We start from the raw sequence: 24,549 nt of genomic DNA, 5'->3' as shown, positions 1-24,549 counted from the left end.
GCAAATCCGTCCGAGTACGTGCTCGATCGCTCGATATTTATGTCATTACTAATGCCTCAACGGAAATGAATCTTTCGACTTGTGTTCATTGCGTTAAGAGGTTTAGCTGGGTAAGTACGTATATACATATGTACGTAAGTTGATAAGTCAGTCCTCGACGTAGGCGGTCAATTCGTTCCACAGCTTTTCATATCGGAATTGAAATTGATTTCAACGTGTAGTGAGAACATTTTTATTATTAGAAAAGACTCTTACTAACCTTTCTCGAGGCTGTCGATTTGCTCGTTGGAGAAAGATGTCCGGTTGCGTTGCAACTTCCGTTTTAACCTCAGTCGTACCTGTGAGTCTTCGTCACCAGACGAATTGTGCTCCGAATTGCCATCCGACGTGGTCTCCTGCTGGTGCGACAATAAAGAACCGGTGTCTGAAAACACATTCGAGTGTCTCTGCGTTATTCGACCAGCTCAACGTGTGTAAATATTATCGAACAAATTATCGCAGGCAACACTCTCAAGTTCTTTCAAGCTTTCACAATATAAACTTTGTATAATATATTCGTGAGTAACATTTTGTATTCACTGTTTTTTCATGCCCCTTTCCATTTTCAAAGATATTAGCTAAAATGTGAAATACGAGAGTATCTCTGAAATTTGTAAATTAAGTAAAATAGAAAAGAATAAGCAAGATCCAGAAGATTTCTTCAGTTTCTTCGAGATACGCCTGAGAAATTTCCAAAACGAGTGGGCTCGCATAAATTTCCTGCAGCTCCTCGAAGAGACGTCAGCCAGAAGGAGACCAAAAACCGTGTATTCGGGATTATTCTCTCGTTAACCATAGAACACGCGTCTAATTTACCAGAGGAGAGATTTCGCGAGAAGACGGAGAAAATTCGGAACCGGAGGACTTTTCGACCGTTTCGGTGCCATTCGAACTTTCCGCTGGTAGCTTCGAGGAGATCCAATTAAGAACCCGTGCGTCCCAGTGCCGTCGTTCCAGTGATTGCGCAACGAGGGATGCGGACTAACGGCTTCTGGGATCCCTAAAGTCCGACCAGGGAAAGAATCGACTTGAAAGACCATTCACCGAATGCCCTTTCGAGGGAAATTGATGACTGGGGAAAGAACTGATCGACTTCAGAAATTAAGGAAGTACTTTTGTTTTCTGCATAAAGACCACACAGCTAAGCCAAAACAACATTAGATACGCAAATAGAAAGACTCGAAGATACTTTATGATTCTTCTAAATTAAAGTGCCTTCTTTATCAGTCTTGACTGGTTGTTTTCCACGAAACTACTTACATTTCCAACATAAAGATTGTCTATAGCTAAACCAAAGCATTGCATACTCTTTGACCCAACAAAAAGAATCCCAAGATTCCATCCACTCTCACCAGTCATTTCTATTAACACGTTGGTCACCATCCAAAAATGGGTGAAAGGACATTTCAGTAAGGAAATAAATAAATTAATTTAAAAAATGAGACGACAATGAAAGTAAATTTGGATTGAATTTGTGAGTTAAGTAGGTTAAAAAATTAAATATTGCAACAAATGTTAAAGTATCTAATATTCAACAGCCTTAAGATGAAATTTTAACTTGCTAAAAGTTTTTACCAGTTTCAGTCTGGCAGCCAACGTGTTAGTAACAACCAAGAAGATTTGGCCACTAGCAACTAAACTAGAACACCTATTCGATCATCATGTACTCAAGTACTCTGAAGATTTTGCCTTTTTACGCATAGATCAGAGAATTCTGGTCTAGGCACCCTGCCTTCGCTCGATCGCGTATCTGTGCGTGTGTAGACGCACATCGAGATAGAGGAAAATACACAGATAAAGAGATAGAGAGAAAGAGAGAGAGAGAAGTCCGCGTAGTCGTCGTCAGCTTCCAGTGAGCCGCGATTATTTTCCGCCTCCGCGCATCGAACCCTCGTCCCCTTCCATCCCTCCCGATACCTTCCTGCCATTTCCCTTTCCCTCCGTGAGTTCGTGTCCGTCCCTCCATACGGTTCGCGTACCTATATATTCGCCCTTACGGTACATAATATGCTCCTAGCCGTACCTATATATCGCTCGCTCGTCAGCTGCTCGCTTTCTCGTTCGCTCATCTCTCGCGCATCGCGCACCCTCCCAGGCCGCCTCCGCGACCCTACGAAATCTCTCGCTATCCACCCTCCCCTGCCCCTATCTCCTTCTTCCTCGCGCCCACGACCCCCTGGCAATTCGAAATACCGCCACCCTTGGAGCGCGCACCACCAGCCGCCCGTTCTCTCGTCCCTCCAGCAACGTGTCCAAAACCTACCCCCTTGCCAGAAATATTCCCCGTTTTCGCGAACACCCCTCGTGGACGCGTAACGATCAACGATTTCGGGGCTAGTCCGCGCCAGGATCCGATCGCGTTGCCTTTAATTTTCTAGGTGACGACGCACGACCACGACGGGGAAGAAATGGGGCGAGCGTGGGTCACCAGGCGACTCTTCTACCGAGGCGAAGGGCAGCGGCCTCGGGGTTAGGTATCTTTTTTTAGAGCAAACTCCAATCTTATCCTCTAATCTCTCGAATTTTTAAAATACTTCACCAAATATTCTTCTGTCCACTTAAAAGTCGAAACACCGGCTTCCTTAGTCGTCAAAGCAACCGACTCGTCCTCTAAGTTGTCATGATTTCGATGATCTGTTTACCCAATGCGGTCACGTTTCGAATTGTCATCCGCGTCGCATTTTCGAGCGCGATATAAAGCTCCAGGCCGATTACCGTAATCCTATTAGAAAAAGTATTTCGATTCAACGGCGCCAGGTATTCCTTTCTTCGGATACAAACCTCGCGTGACGAGCAACGCGAGCACCCATGGAATCGAAGCGTCACAATGGCCAAGGTACGCGGAAAGGTTCGTAAGTACGAGACGAGGGTGTCGCGCGTACACGGGAAGATTATAATGCCTCGAGGGTGCTCCCTTGACTTCTACCTTCTTTCGGCCATTGTGGCTCTCCCGCTGCTCGAGAAGAAGTGGATCAACTATTGAGTTCGGATTCCTCTATGGTGTTTGTCTGATTGTACTACCAGACCGCGCGAAATCCAGAAAGGAACCCCTGAAGTACGTGCTCGGAACGGCAACAATTCCCTCGAACGCAGCTTACGTTCGTAAACTACCCCAATAAGTGTGAATATTTCATCCATACATTATGGAATTATCAATCCTCTCACAGGAGCCTACCACAGTGTCCACAGCCCCCAGTTACATTCTTTCTTAAATCACACTAAAAATTCCAAATTTTATACAAAAATTAAATCTTCCTAAAGCAGTCTACCCCAGTGTTCAAAACCCCCCTCTACATTCTTTCGTAAAGCACCCTCAAAAAACTAAATTTTATAGAAAAATTAAAAGCTACAAATTCACCTTATTTCCATCTACCATGCAACCAAATCAACATCTACCATACAACCTCCTCTTCATCTGCTATACAACCGTATCACCATCAATGTTAATTATCTCGAACAACGTACTCCCAATGCTGCCCAGCTTGCCACCGTTTAAGTCTCTTATTTACCCGTCGTCCACTTAACGCGAACTCATAACAGTGAACACTAGCCGTTAACGACGACGTCAAAACCGCGTTGCCGAGTGTTCTTATGCGTAAACAAAATACAAACACTCGTAGCGGGAGTCGGACTTTGCAATTAACGAGTAATTAGAACTTACCGCTTCGTTTCAGCAGAGAATCGTCGCGACCGTGGAGCTGGCTGCCGGGTAGCAGGGACTGGCCAGAGCCGGGGGTTGCAGCCGTTGGAATTCCAGTGGCCAGGGGATGATGAGAGGGCGTAGCGGAATACCATGCAGGCGGCCAGCCTGCAGCCTGGCCATTGAACATCCGAAGCTTATCGTAGACACTCTCCGCGCCCTGGTGCGCCTGCACCGCTGCCGCCTGTTGCTCCTTCTGCGACGCCAGGTTCCTCAACACCCTGTTGATGGACGATACCTGCGAACACGCGGAACCACGAATTACAAAGTGAATCGAGGTTAGTAAACGCGGAATATTGTATGCTGTTAAGTGGTTCTGAGACCTGACAGGTTACAGGCCTTAGGGCAAATAACTGGTAGCGTGCTAGAGGCTCTAAACTATGAAATCATAGAAACTAAACAGATTTTTACTGTGTTTATTAAGCCTGAGAAAAGTGAACGTTAAGGGATGAAAATTTGAAAAATGCTCTTCTACAGTTTAGTCACACCGAAAGATAACATTGGCCAGTTATCCTAGAATCTGAAAGGCTCTAAACTATGAAAGCATAAAAACTAAATATATTTTTACTTTGTTATTAAGCTTGAGAAAAGTGAACGTTAAAGGATGAAAATACGAAGAACGCCCTCCCAAAGTTTAGTCATACCCTGTATACACGGATCAATTAAAATGAAGCATCCCACGCGTTAATAGAATTCAGTGTTTACCGAAGCATCAGAGACAGAGTTGAACAAATTACGAACTGCGCTACAAATCTCACCCACCCTATGCGACGATAATCCCCGTTAAACTGGTGCACGCGAGTTTAACTGTCGCTTTAGTAACGGCGGAAGGGGTGTCTGGTACTTTACGTTCGCCATGTTACTATTTTCAGAATTTCTGCCTGAATAATTACTTAAATAATATGAGAAAAATTGGATATCACGCAAAAGTGTCTCTTTATAGGTGAACATAAATTCTGACTAAAACATGCATTATCTTTGGAAGCCCTTACAGTACGGGTTTAGCAATCTGAGGTACCCGAGCTAGAACTAGAGTTATGTAAAGCAAAGTAATGCTAAAAAGAATGTTAATAGATGTACTACGATGTATGGATTCAGTGCAATAACTAATTTGACAGTTACTTAACCCTTTGCACTCGGATGTCCTCTCTGAGGGGACGTTGGAAGTCCAGTGAACTTTGGCAGAGACCAGACAAGATAACTTCTCTGGAGCACATGTTCAAAGGCGTACACTTCCTTAGAGGTTTCCGTTCAAGTAGCACGAATAAATAAATCAAAGTAGCATCATAATATATGTTTTTTATGCTACATTATTTAATACAACATGAATTCTCTTAACATATTCTGCAACAAAATGGCTTCGAATGCAAAGGGTTAAATAATCTAAATTAGCTATTAGCAATGGTCCACAAAAATAAAAGAAGACTCAACTATATATCCCAAGGGTTAATCGATCAACATAAATTCCGAACGTCGATTCGCATTCGACTACGGCCGAAAGAGCTCGGGAAAAAACAATCGATCGCGTGAAGGGGGATGGGGTGGTGCTGCTTTGAAAAGTTTCGCGAGCTTCTTCGCTCGCCGCGCGACAATCATTTCCATAGTTACATCGGTTTGTCTCTGACCCCTCCCTCTCTGTTGGCTTTCTTCCTCTCTTTCTCCACCGACCTTCGCGTTGAGGGAGAGTGCCAGATGAAAGGACACCGCCATCCAATTATTATTACATAAAACGGTTTCCATGGCTCTTCGCTCCCCTAACCAGAGCACGGTCTTCTTCACCTTGTACCGCGACCGAACCACTGGCTAACTCTAAAGTTATAACGAGCCACGGGGGCGAGCCTCGTGCTCTCGACTCGCACATAATAGTCTCGGTGTTCTACGCGCGCTCAACCACCACCACCACCACCACCTCCAACCCACTCGACCACCGCCACCTCCCTTGCCAGAGCATCGACGTCGACCTGTGTGCTTGCACCAAGTCGAATCGTGGCTTCCGAACTCCCATGGATCCCCAGAGCGCGGACGGAGGATATCGAGCGAAGGCTTCTTAATTACGAGCCTTCGTTGAAAGGTTCTGCAACGAGAGAGGTGCACGAGTGCGCGTAGAGCCGATCCTTCTCGCGTGGCTCGACTTAAGACTGATGAAATATAATGGCCGCACGCCGTCGGGTGCCAACGACGCTGTTGGCTTCGAGTGCCTCGCCATGGCGGGTCAAGAACGCCTCGAGAGGGGCCCGCGTTATTACGTCGAATAAAAGCCGATAAATTCGATCACGCTTTTTGTTTGTACCGGGTGCCTCGCTTCATCTCCAGTCACTTTGCGAGTTCGGTAATAGGAGGAAGCTTTAGGCGCAGTTAGCAGACGGCAAGTGAATGTACTGAGTTTCCGGAGGTGGAAGTCTTTTGTTATGGATGATTAAAAAGTAGATGAATGAGTCATTTGATCGACCATGCATATATGATCAATGTTTCAGTATTTAAAGATGGTCGAGAATCGTTGTGTTTCAGGACTTTTTATGTATATAGTGTATTTGGGTTAATAAATGCATGCAATACGACCGAATCGCAACCACGAATACACGAAATACATCCAACACGATTGAATCGCGCACTCGTGACAGTTTCTTGGGAAATATCGGTATCGAGAAGCTGCGCGAACAGTTCCAAACAAACGAGATACGCTATCAACCGAGCGAACTAGGTTCCTTAACTGGAATCAATCTCTCCGGTCGACGGTGGGTTGAGGGGGTTCCGAGCATGGAAAGTTCGTATCGCAAGATTCGTCTCAATCCTGCGGAATAATGGCAACCGGGAGAGACCGGAAAGGACGTTTCCAGACTAACTGCATACAGCCCGGGCCGAGCCTAGCCGCTTTCCATCATCAAACCAAGCAACCTGGCTGCTCTACGCTCCGCTCCACTCTGCTCTCGCCGCACAACAGCCGCAGCACCGATGCAGACCATTACACGCGCGACCGGACACGAATAATTGTGCAACACGCTTAACTGATCCCATTCACCCTGATTCTACCAGCTTCCATCCGCTCGTCGGCGACTAACCCCGTCGCACCCCATTGCAGCGCGATACGTACCAGCCGCAACGGCCCGACGCCGGCGACCGCTACCACCGTCGTCGTTCGCTGTCATTACCGTTAACGTCGTTGCCATCGACGAGACAATCGTTGTCGACGATGAACGGATCGAAGATAGCGGGGCGAACCGCTTAGTAGTCAAACAGAATCCCAAAATAAATGTATTAGGTCATACCATAAGTAATGTCGTTTCTCACGTTACTGTAGAAATACATCTCTTTTTAGGTCGTACATAACAAGTATAACAATAACAAAAATGTAAATGGAATCTTTTATCACATCCACCACACATTTTGGATCTTTTACTAAGCGATTGCCATCTATTTTGATCACTGCAACATTTTTTAACCAGAAAAAATTCAACAATATTTAACACGTAAAATTAGTACTAAATGTGTCTTTAAAATCAAAAACCTCTAACATTTTGTAATTAAGACGATAACTAAAGAATGGAAAAAGGTTATAGGAACATCCTAATGACCTAAATAAAAAATAAAATTAATTGAGCTTTACAACAGTTCTGTGAAATTCTTAACGGCGGACCTGGTATAACGCTGAATTACATATTCACTAAACAAATAATATCGACAAAGAGAATGAGCACTACGCAGGCTGACCTTGCGTCATCGACCATCCTCACAATTTCATATTCATTAAAATTATTAATGCATTCGATAGTATACAAAGTAATGAATAAATTAAAGCACAAAACATTTTGAATTTTCATATTTAACAACATTTTGCTCTATTCATTTACGTGACACGTGTGATAGTAAATAAAAAGCAGGGTTCCTCATATAATTCCTCTAGAGGCAATAATTTTTATATAAAAATAAGTACACTTCCAAACAGGACTCGATCAAACAAGCTCTCCGTTTCTCCTCATAACTGATCCCAAAACCAAGTTTCGAAAAACGCTGTGTAAACGTCACGAACAACTCTTGACGAGAAGTAAGAACAGAGGCCAAACCAAATCGGTTGAAACTATCCACCCTGTTCTTTTCCAACAACCAAGTCACACCCGTTACAAACGTGGAAGATTTTCCATCTGGCAGCTCGAAAGACCGCGAGAGACCAAGAACAGCGGTACAATCGAGTTGGGACTGCATCTCTCTCTCTCTCTCTCTTTCTCTCTCGTTCGATCCACTAGACAACGGGCAATCCCATCAGGGATCCTTTTTGGCGTTACCAACGTCGAGGTACTCGTCCGTTGGGCCTTAGCGATCATTATAACGATTCCGCGTTAAAAGCTGAAACGTTTCTTCTCTGGAACATCGGATAGAGCGGGTCCAACGATAGAGGGAAACATTCGTGTACGCGGTCGATCTGATTGATCACCCACCCTCCCAGGCTCTTTTTCCTCTGTTCCCAACAGGGAGTGAACTGGCAAAGCGAGTGTGCCTCCACGAGCCGACGGATAACGACTCGCACGCGTGCCATCCCCCTTCGGTATCCGCGACAGACACCCTGGCGTCGGAGGGGCGACGCCACTACTCGCGAGAGAGAGACGAGCAGACCTGGCCAAATTAATACGATCTGTTGCGAGACTGAAGAAATCTCGACCTCATAGTTCAATACTTCGTCCATTATTCCACGAATTTTGTTTGAAAGCCTTTCCACTAGGTTTTTAGAATAATTCGGTGGTAGGGAACCGTTTTGGCACTGAAAGAACGCCTGTCGTTTTAGAGATATAAAGGGATACTCGAGAAAGAAATACAACAATTCGCAGACCAAAACTTTAATTTGATCACTATCGTTCCATTAACACATTGTTGATCGGTTACGAATTAACTCGTGTTTGCACTTGCATTACGTATTTCAATTTATGAAACCCAGGCCGATATATTTAGAATATTGCAAAAGCTTTACTCATCGTGTTTCGTCCTGTCGATTTTTTATTCCTTTTTAACAATAGAATTTCTCAATATTTAGGTTCATATCACGTGTCAGTAGTTTAGTAGTACAGAACTTACGAAATAATAGCCGGTGACATGATGTCGCTTCTGTGTAAAATTGCCGGTCAACAATGTGTTAAAACTCTTTCGTTGCGTTTATCCCTGGTCTACAACTTCAACGACAACACCTCGGAGAATTATTACACTCGTGAGCTTATGGCAGGTTACACAGACAGAAGGAAGTTTTCAAAGGAATCAGGTCTGATGTCGAGCGCGCGAAACATACCTCTCGTGGCTGATCGAACGCCGGAATCAGAGGGGTCGGGGCGAATATCGATGCTCGCGAGGGTAGAAAGGATGTTTGGAAGACGGACGTTCGACTGGGAGAGAATTCTTCGTGATCGCAGAGGGGGACCAGTCGACGGCGAGGGTGGACAATACCGAGGCCCGCGTAATGGACCGATTACCCCACCCAAGCGATCGTATTGACGAGACTTTGATTAGGGTCGAGTGGCCAGATCCGACGAGTAAGTACCGGCAGGGTGCGCGCCCTGATAAACCGCCACAGCGTACAAAGCGACTCCATGTCCGAGGAACGAGCATCCCTGGACCAGGAAGACTACCATGCCGCCATAGTTGATGCGGTGGACTCCTGCAGAGTCATTGCGCTTTTCTTTCCAGGCCTGAACGATGAACAGGGAGGACATTTTGCTAATTGCGCGTCGGAATGACTAGAATGCTTCGATACATCGACTCGTTGGGGGATTCCTCATAGGGATCCATGAAAGTTTATTTCGTGGATTGAATGTAGTTTCAATGTTTAGAGAGTGTTCTTTAAATGGAGGTCTTTGAAGCTTGAAGGAAGGTTTCAAGTACATACTAGAACCGCGTAAAACATATGAGTCGTTCATTGCACAAATCGATTAACTTCATAAAACAAAAAGTTGAAAAATGCGATGAAATAATGTACAAATAATAATAATAATAATAATAATAGTAAATAATAATAATGGGATGTAATACGGTTTGTCGTTTAATGCTTTTAGTTCTAATTATTCAGGAAAATTATTATTGTAAGAAACTAAATATGCAGGGATATAAAAAAGATTGAAAGAAAAGTTTATGTTATAATATTTGCAGAATAAAATAAATTCCTATTTAGGTTCAACTTTTGTAGGCACGTTCGCGAAGATTTTATTTTGATTTTATGTGGAAGCTGCGAAAGAGTATATTTTATTTCGAAAATCGGTTTTTTTATATAACATTTAATCAGGTTGATACATAATGCTAACGAAGAACGACTAAGTAACATTAAAAACATTAATGACATTCATGTTATGCTGAATGCTACTTTCAATGTGCTTCTTCTGATATGTCAACGCTTTTTTGCTATTGGAATTGTTGGGTAGGTGAGAAAAAGCGGGGCATCTCGAGCTGTATAAATAAACGAGAATACGCACGAGTGAAGGAATAGTTTACTTATAGATGACCCTAACTCATCATTGTATGTAAAGGGGTTAAACAATAATAATTTCACAAACCACAGAACAAAAATCAAACAAAATCCATCCTCGACGTCTCATGAAAAGCACTCAAAGTCCTTCGATTGCCGCTACAATCACGATGAATTATCTCCCAAGTCAAATGCAATAATTATTTATAAATTGATCACGCTCAGACATAGTGGAAAAGAAGAAAAATACGTTACTTAGTTATCGAAGGTCGACGTATCAAAAGATAATGACTAAACGACGAGGAAAAAAATACGTGTCGATCCATAGGAGTTCGGTTTTCTGCCACATGCGTGACAAACTCGTTTGTGATTCGTGGAATGAAAAAGTAACCAGTAAATGTATGCGCACGGAATATCTGTGTCTAGATTACCAGCAAGTACTTACGCTCGGTATGTTGTCGTTATTGCAAACGCCTTCTTGCAGCAATCTGTCGCGAATCTCCCATGCGAAAATCGACGGGCACTCCCGTTTGTAGTCGGCGATTTTGTTAACCACTGGCGTGGTGGCCACACGTGGTTTGCTGCCGCCTATTGCACGTGGTTTTATCGAACCGGTCTCGTAGTACCTGAAACAACAAACCAGTTCCCTTGCTTGACTGACAGCGAAACGTTTGAGTCTTGTTACATGCAAGTTTGTCGTGTTTCGAAGTTGCGCGTTGACAAAACGTTAGATGGTGAACGGAGTTGCATGTGAAAAAACAAACTAATACTATGCATAACATATATCAAGAAAACCAATTGCAAAGGAGCAAAGAGTATGTGGTTTGATAATATTAGGCCATCCCACAACTTCATGCCACTTATTGTTCTACTGTTCAAATTAACCCTTTGAGTGCCATACACTTGCAAAAAGGGTCAAAAGCCATACATCACTGCTCGAGGTTGTAAGTGCTATAACTCTTTAAAAAATCAATTTTGCTTTACGAAAATAACGTCAATATCTAATCTCCATAGATTTATTTGTGCACTTCAATTTTATTTCCAATACTGTAATTTTCTTTATACAAATTTATTTTTTATTAATCCTATAACGTTTTATTTTTATTGTTTTAGTAATAAAGGAACTCTAACGCGTTTTTAGTATTGTACAAAAATTTCATGAACCTTAAAATAAAATTGACCGAAGTATACATTTTTGTTTACAATCATGCAACTTTGCTTAAAATTGTCTAGGATTTTTCGAATATGTATGAAAATTTCCTCTGGCACTCAAAGGATTAATATGTGAAATTTTAAAGTGTGAAAAAATTTAGTCACCGACTCTTTATATGTCGTTATAAAAGTTCCGTAGTTCTTTTTATTAAATGCAAACATTAATATGTGGCACAAACATATAGAATGACCTAATGGCGATTAAACTCACCTCCCAAGGATCTTGGAGACACATCCGTTGCTGACTTGCAGTATTCGCGAGATGTCGCAGGGCCTAGCGCCACTGTGGGCCAGTTCGACGATCTTCTGCCTGGTGGAGTCCGGTAATGGTCGACCATTGACGTAAACACCACCGAGCTGGTTAACCCCGCTGTGTCCTGCAGCCGAGCACCCAAATATTGAGTTCTGTCCGACCATAGAACCCCCGCCAATACCCGCACCCCCGTGCATCAAGTCCTCCTCTGTGAATCAAAACGCGCGGAACGTGTATTCTATCACTTAACCAGGGTGTCTGGTTGGGTAAACAGCGGCCATACGCCCGTGCCTGTCCTCCACAGGACCAATTCTTATTAGTCTAATTGCATGGTCGCGAATGCCACGTTGGCGTGTCTGTATATCTTGACCGCTGTTTTCTCTTTACGAGGAGATATTATTTGTACAGCCTTGCGTTCGTAACATTTCAAAGAAGGCGTGGCAGGTATGCAAACAACGACGTTTGTTAATATTTTTATTGCGTTACGGTCGTTACGTTATAGTTAACCGCGACGCGTCGTTGTTGTTTAATGCCGGCGCCAGGGGATGGAATTCGAGTGTCGCGTTAATTCCTGCGATCGTAAACACCAAAGAGTGCTGCAACAATATTTGTACTCGTTAATCGGGGGAAACACGCGATGCCACGGTTAACTTGTTTTTCAGCGGCGCGGTTGTAAAAATCGATAAGCTTTTGTTGAATTTAACGGAGCAAAACGACTGAAAATGATACAAACTATACAGAATCGCGTTACGTCGATTAACCAAATGTGGTTTATGACACGGAAAGATAAACGCGGAAACCATTCGGTGGATTTTGTGCAACGATACTTTACGCGAACCAATTACGAGAGCTCATAGGTGGGCAATGTTAATTTTTTCCTAACCCATTGGCCAGCCTCGTTCAACCCCCAATCCTCGTTTCAAATATTTCAAAAGATTTTTTTAAGTGTAAACAGGTTGGTTTTGCGACTATTTTATCTGTTCGTTGGAAAACGAAACTGAACGTAATTACTACAAGGTGTACTCGAACATATAAACGTTTCGACTTTGGAGGTTTGTCTTTTTCAGTATTATTTTCATAATATTATTATTATTAATGTATACTTTCTACTAATATTTGGTTGATAGAACCAGCTTTATACTATAATTAATGAGGAGGGATAAAAATGCAACGGTCGAAATGATTACACAGTCAAGTACACATTTAACAGATTGGCTGCCAAGCTAAAATTCGTAAAAATTTCTACAAATTTAACATTTTCTCTTAAGATTAGAGCCCTCATTTATAAATATATGCGTGTACACGGGTTCCATGTATTAAATACTAGAGCCCTCATTTATACGTGTCCACAGGTTTCACGTGTAACACGTAAAGTCGTGTAGAAATCCATGTAATAAATACCCGTGTCCATATTACACGGATACACGTGTATTCTACGGTTATAATTATTCTGAATTATTTTTCACGTGTACAGAAGCACCGAATTTGTGAATTACACGTGTACGTGTGTAATTAACACACGCGTTTTCTGATATCCGTGTCTCGTAAACGTTTAAACCGAATACACGTGACACGTGTACTCGTGTATCGCATTGTACGTGTTTTAGACGAAAGATCTACTTAAGACTATTGAATATGAAATAATTTAACATTTGTCGTAATATTTAATGTTTTAACGTCGCCAAATTTACGAATCCTATCCGAATTTATTTCCATTATTGTCTCACCTTTGGAATTAAGTTTTTTAGTTCCATGATGAAAAGTCCTGTCACCCATTTCTGAGTGACGTGACGACCAACGTGTTGAACATTGCTCGTTTGGCATGGAATTTCAAGGTTAGTTACATCACCCATTGCGACCATAACGCCATCAACCCTCCTTGGAACTTCCCCTCTCCACACCCATAGGAAGAAACAACGAACAAAGTGGGACCTTTTACCTTTCTAAATTCTCTCGGTGACGTCGACCGCGCGCGAAGAATAAGGGTTGAAGCTGAACGCGTCGCGGCTTAGGCGTGAGCGGAGAGCAGGAAACTCGAGAAAGCCGCGCGCGAGCTAAATGCATCTTGCAATTAACGAATTTAATTAATCTCCCACTTTTGCCAGCCGCGGAAAACGACAAGAAACAGTTGAAACGCAATTTGAATGGTCTGGCCGTCGCGCTATGAAACCACTTTCCGTGTAACGTCGCGCCACGCGTTTTCATCAGACTTTATCGTCGCCACGAGAGTGCAGAGATTCCGCGCGTTTCGTGCTTATTTCGCCCTCAAAGGGGACGCGTTTCCGTGCCTCCGACTATCTGCCACCTTCCCTCAACTAGAAACCTCTCCCCGGGTGTCCCTCCCCGCGCGACAACTGCGAGAATGTTGCTCGACAATTTTCAAACTCGACGTTTGCCTCCAATTACTGTTATCAACGACGCGACGTTTGGCTCGGGAAATTATCTCTGGAACCCATGATTCCGAGTCCCTTGGTACCTGGATCGCTGATACGCCGATTAAGGATGTTCTGAGCAATATGGCGGCCTCGTTGTGTGATGTTTTCTTAAACATTTTATTACAGGGAGGTTTAGATCTTATGTATCGATGTCTCAGGTTGAACTAAGAAGGCAGTATGAGCCGTTCATTGCACAAATCGATTAACTCCATATAACAAAAAAGTTGAGAAAAACGATGAAATAATGTACATTGTTTCTTAAAATTCCATTTATAACATAAATTCAAATAAATATTGTAGAATTATAATATTGTTAATCTTTATTATACAGAAAAGTTATTATAAACAGTTACGACTACACCAAGTGCTTTGACACTTAAATTTAAGATTTTTCAAGAAGCGGAGTTAATCTATTTGTGAAGTGAACGGGGCATATGTATAATAAAATGATTGACGATAAATTTCAATTTTCATTAGAGGTTGAAATTCAAACCCGCTAAACGTAAACAGTATCGAGAGTGATTCATTCGACGCGTTAACACACACCAATCACAGTCCTCCATGGAAGTCGACAATTAAGCGATAACTAGATGTGTGGTAAACAGGAATTTCGCATAACAAGTTTACATAGACGGCTCTGAAATTAATACCTACTTTTACGCGTCGTTTTCGCGACATTACCGAAGACCTCGTCCTGTCGATGTCGCCGAGCGAAAATGAAGTCCATACGATTATGCATGCCGCGCAAAAGAGACGATACCGACCGAACGTTAAGACATTTTCCTTGATCCGATTAAAATGGCGGCTACTCTTGCTGCGTTTCCTTCCACCGTGGTCAGGGATATCCGATGAATATTCATTCGTGCGGCCAGTTCAATAAACGTGTATGTAAATGTACAAACGAGACACGTAGATATTTCCATCATGACTAAAGTAACCAGGAGACGCCTCTTAAAACAACCAGTGTCATTTTCGAAGATAACGTTGGATTGAACATTCGTGTCGACGATTGGCGATCTAAAACTGCAATAGTATCCTCTTTCATCGGCGCAGAATTATCTCGATCTGATTATCGAGACACTTTGCTCTATAACGGTCGACTCCCGTCGCGTATTCAGTCGAATCCCAAGCGTGCTATCCGAAAGTCTCTACGAATTATATCCGTCGTCTCTGTACACGTTTCCTCTGTGAACGCGTGCAAGCTTATTTACCATAGGTATCTTTTTATTTGGAAGTGGTTTACCTTGCAGCGAGCGTTCATGGCCGTAGAAGTTATCGACACCGTTGAAGACGATCTTTGGTTGATACGGTTGCATGCGGTTAGCAAGGGACCAGGCCCTTTAGCGTACACCGTGTTGTCAATTATGGACTTTTAATTGCAATATGCACGAAAAACTTTACACTGTGTTTTATTTTACTTTCACGTTATTAAAATTGAACAATTTTCTGATCGAGCAAGAATCATCAAGTATCCCAATGAAATATTATAGAAGTGAACATAAACTATATGTACATGTAAAAATCAATCAATCCTAGGGTCAATCACATACATGTGTACGACAATGTATCTAAAACAAAACACTATTGAACGTGAGGCATGCGATCGATAGGCCAGTTCAATTCAGTCCGAGTTAAGAAGTAAAAGGGAGAACGTGATTTTTCTATCATCCCTGATTCCCATATATACCAATAGATTTTACTTGATCAATGATCATTACTCCCAGCACGCGTGAATTGATTCGTTGAGAACGTGGAAGGACTGGTTCAGCTTTATCAAAAGACTTGGAGAATTGCGAACCCGCACTCGAGTAGTTAGAACACTGGTGTACTTTAATTTTAAGAAACGATTCACAAAATTAAACAAGTGTACATATAGTTAAGCTTGTACATGCAATTAAGCTTGAAATTGACATGCCAAATATCAACCAAGTGGATTGACCCAAGGAATCAGAGTAAGCGCGACCATCGTGCTCTGTTTTCTGTTAAAACTCGCTCCCGTCGCGAAAGAAAATCATCGCGGAGGCGTCGAACTTTCAGCGTGGTGGGAAAACTCCCTCCTTTGTGGAACGACACGATCCCGCTGCTTTTTCACGAGTTTAATTCGTTACAAAGAGGGTGTGACTTGGACACACACGCGCGGAGACGGATGAAGGAACGCACAAAGTGTAAGTCTCCGTCTCTCTCCATTCGGTGACACGCTCGCGGTCCTGTCTCTCTTTATCCGTCTCCCATGTCCTACGCGAGTAGAGCGAATCGTCCGTGGCAGCACCGTCGACCCGTGCACACGCCGTCCGCACACATTCTTTATATATAATTTCGCGTTAATCTACGCGACGACCAGCGCAAAAGCGAGTCATGCCGCAAAGTGAGGCAAAAAGGTTCCACTTGGCTGAGCGTGAAACGGGACACAGATTAAATCCCATCCTGCCGGCGCACGACGTCGCCGGCACCCTTCCTCTTCGGTCCACCCCCGTCGACCGCCCTTCTCGGCCCCTCGTGTAGCCGTGCACCGCCAACGCGAACCCCCGCCGTCCCCGAGACCGACCTCCCTCGCCAAACAACCCCTGAACCCACCGTTCCTAACGCTCTACGCCCTAGACAAGAGGGCGGGCGGTGGGAAAATTCTGCCGTTTCGTTCTCTTTAAGCGCGGAAATACTTGCTCTGGCATTTAAGGCACATAAATGCATTCCACGCCGATTTACCGTCCTTCCTTTTTCCTACCGCGGGGATTCCCGCGACGTTTCATCCCTCCAGGTGTCCACGGGAGGGAATCAAACGACGATCGCGTGGGAGCTCCTTGAATTGTTTTCAAACTCGCTCGTACGTTGTCCTTACGCGGCAATAACTATCCGAAAAGCAAGAATGTTATTTGTTTGTGGCATCCGAGTTCTACTTACAGCGTTCTTTATTTTAGCTGCAGTTTCTGCCGACGGAACCAACGCGCGAGACTAACGGTGGCTCGTAAACCGTCGGGAGCGCTCATCCTGGTCGAAAATATTTTCTCTTCTAACCACTACAACCGAACAGAGAAGTTCGACGATTTCTGAGTAGAAAGACGTTTGTGTGTGAGCATAGTGGAGTAAATTTTCTCGTTTGAAGTGTTTTTACATTGAAATCGAGTGAATCATTTTCCTCGGTGAACACAATTGTCCAACCCCATCGGAAGCAGCCAATAGGCGCGTTTCCACGACGAAACAAAGCGACGATCTTGGTGGAAAAGAACGATTGATCGTTATCCGATAATAGAAACAAAACAGATCGTCGAAGCGGCTAACGCGCCGCTCCAATTCCCAGCGATGACGGGAAATTTACGTCAGGATGTTTGTTTAATGGAACGCAATAGTATTATGCGGGTAATTAACCGCTGCGTTTTCGAGCGGCTGCCGTTCGAATGTAACGAGTTTCGCGACTCGTTCTGGCCCACGAGTGCCGTGCAGAGTTCGATTGCGATACTTCAACTCGACGCAAAGTGCTGTTCTCGTTAAAAACGAACCAACTCTTCCGTGGCTCTGCGGCACGACGAAGTCTGTGGATCCCGAAACGCTCTCGAGGACCCCTAGGTGCATCTTTCCCTTCATTACGGGTTGCTTCAACGGAACTCGCTCTGTCGCGCTCGGGTCTCTGCTACGCTATGCGTCGAGACGCGAAGATTATCGGCGTGACTTTGTTCAATGCGCTGGAAACAAGTTTCAAAGCGAGGGGAAGATGAACGAGATGCGACTTTTAGGTAATCTGTACACAAGTGTTTCGAGAGTTCAAGAGCAGAGAAAGGAGCCGATATTTCTTTGTTCTGAAATTTTTTAAACACTCGTTATCGACGTCTGGTTATTTTAGTCTTTGCAAAGAAATCAAGCTTCCTCTGCGATTATTAATAGTATCTAGAAGAAAGTTCTATTTTTTTGGTCTCCAGGGCAGAATATTTCTCAAATTTTCAAAATCAATAGTATTAGTAGAATATTTCTTTATATTTTTTATATTCTTTACATTCTTAGAATATTTCTAATAATACTAGCGGAGAATAACCCAGATAGAATAATCCATTTTTCTTAATAATAATTTCTATGTCTATTAATATTTCTATCAAATAATATTTCCAATGATGTAGTATTTCTGTCTATTTCTATTTCCCATAATAATAATCCAGAACGTAATATTTCACAAAATTTACTGATCGCAAACTCGAAGCGCAACAAGCAGAATCCCATTAAGCAGGCCAAGCGTCAATACCATCCATCTGGTTGTTGCATCGAGAATATTGTTCTTTTTATTCGTCTGTGGCCTCAATGTCGTCGCAGGTACATCCCCTAAACGCGTTTTATTTATTCGCAGGAGAAGTAACTCTCGTTAAACGTTATTATCACCATGTCGGAGGCTCTGAAAGACGCAAGAGAGGATGAGGTTTGCCGTAGCGGCCTCGTTACAAGCGTTTCGAACTAAATCCAACGCGCCATGCTGGCAAGAGTTTCATCCGAACGCGTCCTACCGCGACATCAAAGATGGCGTGCGGAGCATACATTCTGTAATGAGTTGAATCGCGGCAAGAGCGAGATGCTACTTCCCCTCTTCACTCGTGGCTGTCTCTTGCTCGCTTCTTCCCTCCTCCTGGGAAATTCATTACGACCAGTGTTAGGAGGCAGACGTTGAATTAGCGAAAGGAACGCCATCCTAACGGCATATACTCGTTACCGCGCCTCTTATTATTAAAGCCGCAAGGCATCAGGGTATCTTCGTCGCTTTTCACCCCAGAAAATCACAGAACCGCACTGGCGTCGAAAGTTAGCAACCGCGTGATTACACTCGCGCCTTCCTTAATTATAATTGCGAAGTCACTGATTACGTAATTGGCATTTAAACGCACATTAGATAACTTCAGTACAATTTTTGTGATTTCTGCGTCACCTAAAAATTCTGGAGGTTTCCCATCCTCAGACTATGAGTCTCCTATTATTGCATAATGGTCAACATAATATTTCAGGAAGTTGTGGCGCCTTCGGTAATTTCAGGACAGTTTTTATGATTTCTGCGTCACTTCCAAATTATGGAGATTCCTACTGGTTCCTCTGGAGGAATTCTTGTCGCCTACACCATATTATTGTACAATGGTTACCATAATATTTCAGGAGGTCGTGCGCGGATTCCTGCGGACGAAAAACAGTTTCATCTCTTTGGTATAAATTATAAAGGAACGGAGAAATCTCCGAGATGTATTACGAGCGATATCCTATTGCCTCGCCGCGGATAATCCCGCACTCTCGACATTTATTGCTCCTCGAAAGCCTCGCGCAGGTAATCTCCGCAGCCTCGGTTGGCACGCGAGCCGACCGACGGCACGAGCGCCCATAACCATTAACAAATCTTGTAGCCTAGCACGAAATAAAGTGCTCCCCGTGAATCGGCCGTTTGATTCGAATAGCTGCGGGGCTTTTATGGAGAACGGGGAAGGAAAGCCGAGGGAAAAAAAGACGGAGAGTCGAACGCGAGAATCGACGCGGAGACGAGCAGAAACCGTGAAGGAAAGAAGGGCAACTCTCGTGCCGCAAGGGCATTGTCGAGCGCTTCGCAACTCTCCTCGATCCTCGAAGGGGAGAAACTCTTCCATGCCCCGAACTTGTATTATGATCACGCGTAGAACGTAATACGATCCGGCCAAACTTCGGATAAACATACACGCCCCTCTTGTCTGCGGTGCGCGCTGGTGGTAGAATCAATTTTAACGGACCGAAATTGTATGGGATTATCAGATACGAGCGATGGCTTAGATTTCAGAGCTTGCGGTGCGGTTAGAGTAATGCGAACTATAATTTCTTTTAACGGCGGTGAGGTGATCGATTGAGGTTTCGCGCATTTGTAGCGACTCACGTCGAACTTGAGCTTGGACCAATTCACTGGTTGACCACTGATGTCGCGAACCACGTATATGGATTCTTTATGATGGATTAAGGAAATTCTAAAGCAGTAGGAATCACTGTATCGTATTTAAATTTGGATCATTTGGAATGGGAACTTCGAACTCGAGTTTGGACCGTGGACAAATTTACTAGTTGGGCACTGATGTCCCAAGCCACGTGTATGCGATTCTTTGTAATGGATTAAGAATACTTTATAAAATATTATTGCTTTATCAATAGGAATCACTGTATCATATTTAAATATCATCGTCAGACAACTGCAATGCAGAGATCAAATAATATGCGTAGCGTAGATAAGAAGAAAGTAGCGGAAGACCAGTTGTGGAAGTAGTCTTGGACCGCATTGGTCAGACAACTCGGTCAGCTGCCGCAACGTCTACGGATAGGCAGAAATAGCTTCACAGGGTGTAGATTCTGCTTAAACTTTATCACCCTCAAGTTTTCATTTATCCCTTGAAATTTATTACACTCAACACCAACCAAACATTCTTGGTACAATTAAAGCAGCTACAATTTCCCTATGTTTAGAGCTCCCTCCCTCATCCATCAGGTTACTATAAAACATTCCCAACATCTCGACGAACAAAGAATTCTTAGGCCATCGACTTCTAACACGACCGTGGACACGCACACGCGCAAACGAACCGTGGATGAAACCCGTACAAAGGAAAGACAAATTGGCGGTGTAGGAGCACGCTTATTAAACCCAACGGCCCGACCTAGCCTGACCCGAAGCAATACAGCGATTGTGCCTAGTGTTGTAACCGGGGTTCCTACCGTCGAATCGACGTAGGCTTTTCGGTTAAAAGGCGCCACCCTTCGCCGTCAGAGTCTCCGGTGAAGAAGGGGCTGTTGGCCCGACAGAAGCCAAGGAAAGGCGTGTCGGGTTACCAGTTAACCCCGGGGGTAACCGCGAGCCCCACCTAAGCCCATAAGCGTACACGTATTTGCTTGACCCTCGTATAACTCATTGCGAAGGTCACAAATCTAGCCGAAGGCTGCGGTGCGATCCGAACCACCTATGATCCTAGTCGACCGACCTAACGCGAAAGTAACAAGATGTAAATTGAGACGCGTTTAGAAAACTTGGGCCTCCATCTTGGCTAACTCGACCGAGATATTACGCAGAATTCTTTACTTAGTTACAAAAAGAGACTACACATACCTTAAGACTCTGACTCAGACCCTTTGACACTAAGTCTAAAACTCTGCCTTTGAGACTCTAACTCTGAGTCTCTGACTTAGACGCTCAAACATTCACTATGACACTTAGACTCAGACATTGACTCTAAAATTCTGACGCAGGCTCTATTTTCAAAACAATAATGAGCTAATGTTTGTTTATATTTTGAAAATTATTCGCCCTTCTAAAACGTGAATTTATAATTGGAAAGGAAACCGAAGAAACAACTTACCAACCACTTTACCAACTGGTTGTATTTGGTCATGCAATTAAATTTAATATTAATTTTTATTTTTATAGAAATTTAATTGTTTTTAGATTAATATTTATATAATATTTCATAATTCATACAATGATGGGAGCATATAAAGCTATCTCAGTTATAAATCAGAAAGTATTGCTTGCCATGGCAAATAGACGATTAACAGGCTAGCAATCGGTAAAATATTAACTTCCATGAAGACAGGAAAACAATTATCTGCATTTTAAACCATAGAAAATCAAAACAAATACAATTTGTGATTTCATTAGATTAATAAATCTTTAACATAATAAAAATTGAGATTAAATATAAAGGCATGATTTAGGTACTGTTAATACGTTTCAAGGTGGTCGAAAAATAGATCTAATAGCTAGTCAGGGCTCGCGTTTGTCGGCACTTTGGTTTGGACCCACTTCAAGGAACCAGGTCCTTCCCCCTCGGTCTCGGGCAACTTCGAAATCCATCCCAAAGGTACGACACGTCGTTCCTCCTGACTAATATCGATAAAAAATCCCCGTGGCTCGGGTTTCACGGTACGCGGTACGAATTTGACGCTAACGATAGGTGACAATGCGAAAGGCGACCGACGCTCGACCGCATTGTAACGGCCTTCTATTAGCACAGTTGACGAGATATAAAGCTGGGATCTTTCAGATACAGTATCCGAATGACAGATAATCGTCCACCTTTCTTCTGGTCCTTGGAGCTTAAGGATACCTTTCCTCTTTGTCTTCTACCAAGAATATGATCCTACGGTACACTTCTCGAGACATATTTTAACTGTTACGTTTCAATATCTTTCCTCTAAATCTAGCTGCAAGTGTGACAAATTTTTCTGCTTAATTACGGTGATGAAATCACTAAATACAGTTAATCCGATGAATATTCGTACCCCCTATATCTATTGAAAAAATTTGACTAAATTAAAGAATAGTTTTTGGATAATAAAATGAATTTTTTGTTATGAATATGTATATGAATAAGCTTATACATGTATACCTATATTTATGTACAGGGTGTTTTGTTTAAGTAAGTACAGTAGGATATCTCGGAAGATGTTGTAGTCTATTAAAAGTCTGTTCCTACAAAAGTTGTTTGGTAAGACGGGCTGCATCATGTAGTAATAATTGTTTTCTTGTGAATCGAGTAATAGAGGAAATATGAAGAAAAGTATGGTGGAGTGTCGAATTCTAAATAAAAAAGTACTGAACTTTATTAGCCCTAAACCTAATAGGTAACGAATAATTTCATTTTATTACTTGAAAATTTTCATAACGTTATATAACGAAATATTTCTTAGAAATATTTCTACTAATTGCCTGGCTGTATTTAACCCTCTATGGGGCCGTGTAACTTTCAGATCACATGCTACTATATCGACATTTTACCAAATAGTTTCAGTTTCTTTCACAAGATAACGTATTATATAATGTCTCTGATAACGAATGACAATATTGGCGACGGTTCGCAGCACTATCAACTTAAAATACCCAAGTAAATGCCTTGCAAGTTGTCTGCAGAAAAAAAATGGGCCCATAAAGGGTTAAACTATTTTGTCCAAATAACCATCAATTTCATTTCGTATCATTTCTCTGTGTATAATATTGAAAGGCAGATCGCAGAATTTTCCTGAAACAAATTCCACAAAGTAACGATTCTAGCGAATGAAACTTGTTTACTTGAAAATTCTACGCGCGATACTCGGCCGAGTAAAGCGATTTCAAACGATCGCGATCGTGCCGCGATGCTCGATATAACAGCTGCGCTCCTTTGAAACCGCTCCACGCGATAAGCGAACTCCTATTAAATAGAGTGATCTCTATTCTCAGCGACAGCGTACGAAGAGAATGCGGTCGATGGTACGTGCACGTAAATCTTACACTGACAGAAGAAAAGCAAAAGCGCGATAAAAGCATGGCGAACACGTAACTCCACGCTTTTCAATCTCCCTGAAACGCGTGAAATCTACATAATACCACTTTTCCCTGGAATTACATAAATGGCGCTTTCCAGGGGATTATAAAAGACGTTGAACCATGTTTCGCGTTTATCAAACTATATGCGACCGAGAATAAAAAGAGAATTCACTCAACTCAAGCTTCCAGACAATGAAACAGAAATTCGAAGCAACGAGGAGACAATCGTGTGTTTAAATAATATTTCTAGTTCGATTGAGATTCAGTTGGTAGATTCAGTTAACATAAATATTAAGGTAAAAACTTGCGATAGGATCAAGCTGGTATCACCTGACTGTTACATAATATTAAAATTACTTGTCTAAGTGCAGAAGGTTAGGCAAAGATCAACAATCGGTATGTGATATTTACGGATCACTTTAGAAGACTAGCTATTTCGCAGTAAAAAGTAACGTTAAAGTTCATGTAAATTACAATGTATATCAAAGTTGCTACATACGGGAGACTTACATTACAGTTCCTGCTACATTTACAGAAGTCTAATCGTGCACGATTAGACGCATAGCCTACGAAGTTTCGATACCACTTGGTCCCAATGCTAACGAAACCTTAACAGAACTTCCTCATTGACATTGTTACATAAAAGTACGTGATGTTACATTCGTTTTAAAGAAAATTGATCGTGACCAAGTTTCTACACCGATACATTCACTTCTATTACCAAAACATTACTGTTTTCTATAGAATTCGAATGAGAAAGTCCCCTTAAGAGGGATGAAGCAGGCTCTCGGGTGTTGTAAAGAAACCGGCTCGTTCGACCAACCTTTATGTGGCATCTTCCAGAAGGGCGGTTCGGGGGTGGGTGAGCAAGGGTTAGCCACCCCCGCGCCCAACAGGGTTCTTGCCGCGTGCAGCGCCGCCGCCGCCGCCTCCCGGCTCCGCGCTGCCGCAGCGCTTGGCGGGTAATCCGAAGCGCTGTCACTTCCGGCGATGCCGCCACCGCTGCCCCCGCAAGAACGAAGGTGCAGGTTCAGCCGACTGCCGGCGACCGTGACACCGCCTCCACCGCCACCTCCGCCGCCGCCGCCACCTCCGGCCACGCTAACACAGTGCTGAAAACAGAACAATCGTCCCCAACGTCAGCCATTTTGCAACATCATTAACATCTTTACTTGCATCATTACATAAAATATCACCGTT

General features: G+C 43.1%; 1 protein-coding gene across 1 annotated transcript in view; it reads right to left on the bottom strand.

Moving 5' to 3' along the window:
- LOC128896211 (paired box protein Pax-6) overlaps positions 1 to 24,549 on the bottom strand; it is a 59,391-nt gene that overhangs the window by 23,377 nt on the left and 11,465 nt on the right. Inside the window, exons 2-6 of the mRNA XM_054159422.1 lie at positions 24,173 to 24,461; positions 11,602 to 11,851; positions 10,624 to 10,804; positions 3,701 to 3,977; positions 260 to 424 (exon numbers count right to left, since the gene is read on the bottom strand). Of these exons, the coding sequence (XP_054015397.1) occupies positions 260 to 424; positions 3,701 to 3,977; positions 10,624 to 10,804; positions 11,602 to 11,851; positions 24,173 to 24,185 (886 nt within the window). The 5' untranslated portion in view covers positions 24,186 to 24,461. The remainder of the gene's footprint in view (positions 1 to 259; positions 425 to 3,700; positions 3,978 to 10,623; positions 10,805 to 11,601; positions 11,852 to 24,172; positions 24,462 to 24,549) is intronic.

This window comes from Hylaeus anthracinus, unplaced genomic scaffold, assembly GCF_026225885.1.
Source record: "Hylaeus anthracinus isolate JK02 unplaced genomic scaffold, UHH_iyHylAnth1.0_haploid 0, whole genome shotgun sequence".
Lineage (NCBI taxonomy): Eukaryota > Metazoa > Arthropoda > Insecta > Hymenoptera > Colletidae > Hylaeus > Hylaeus anthracinus.
Note: the sequence above shows the minus strand (reverse complement) of the source record. Positions and strands in the feature narration are given on the sequence as shown.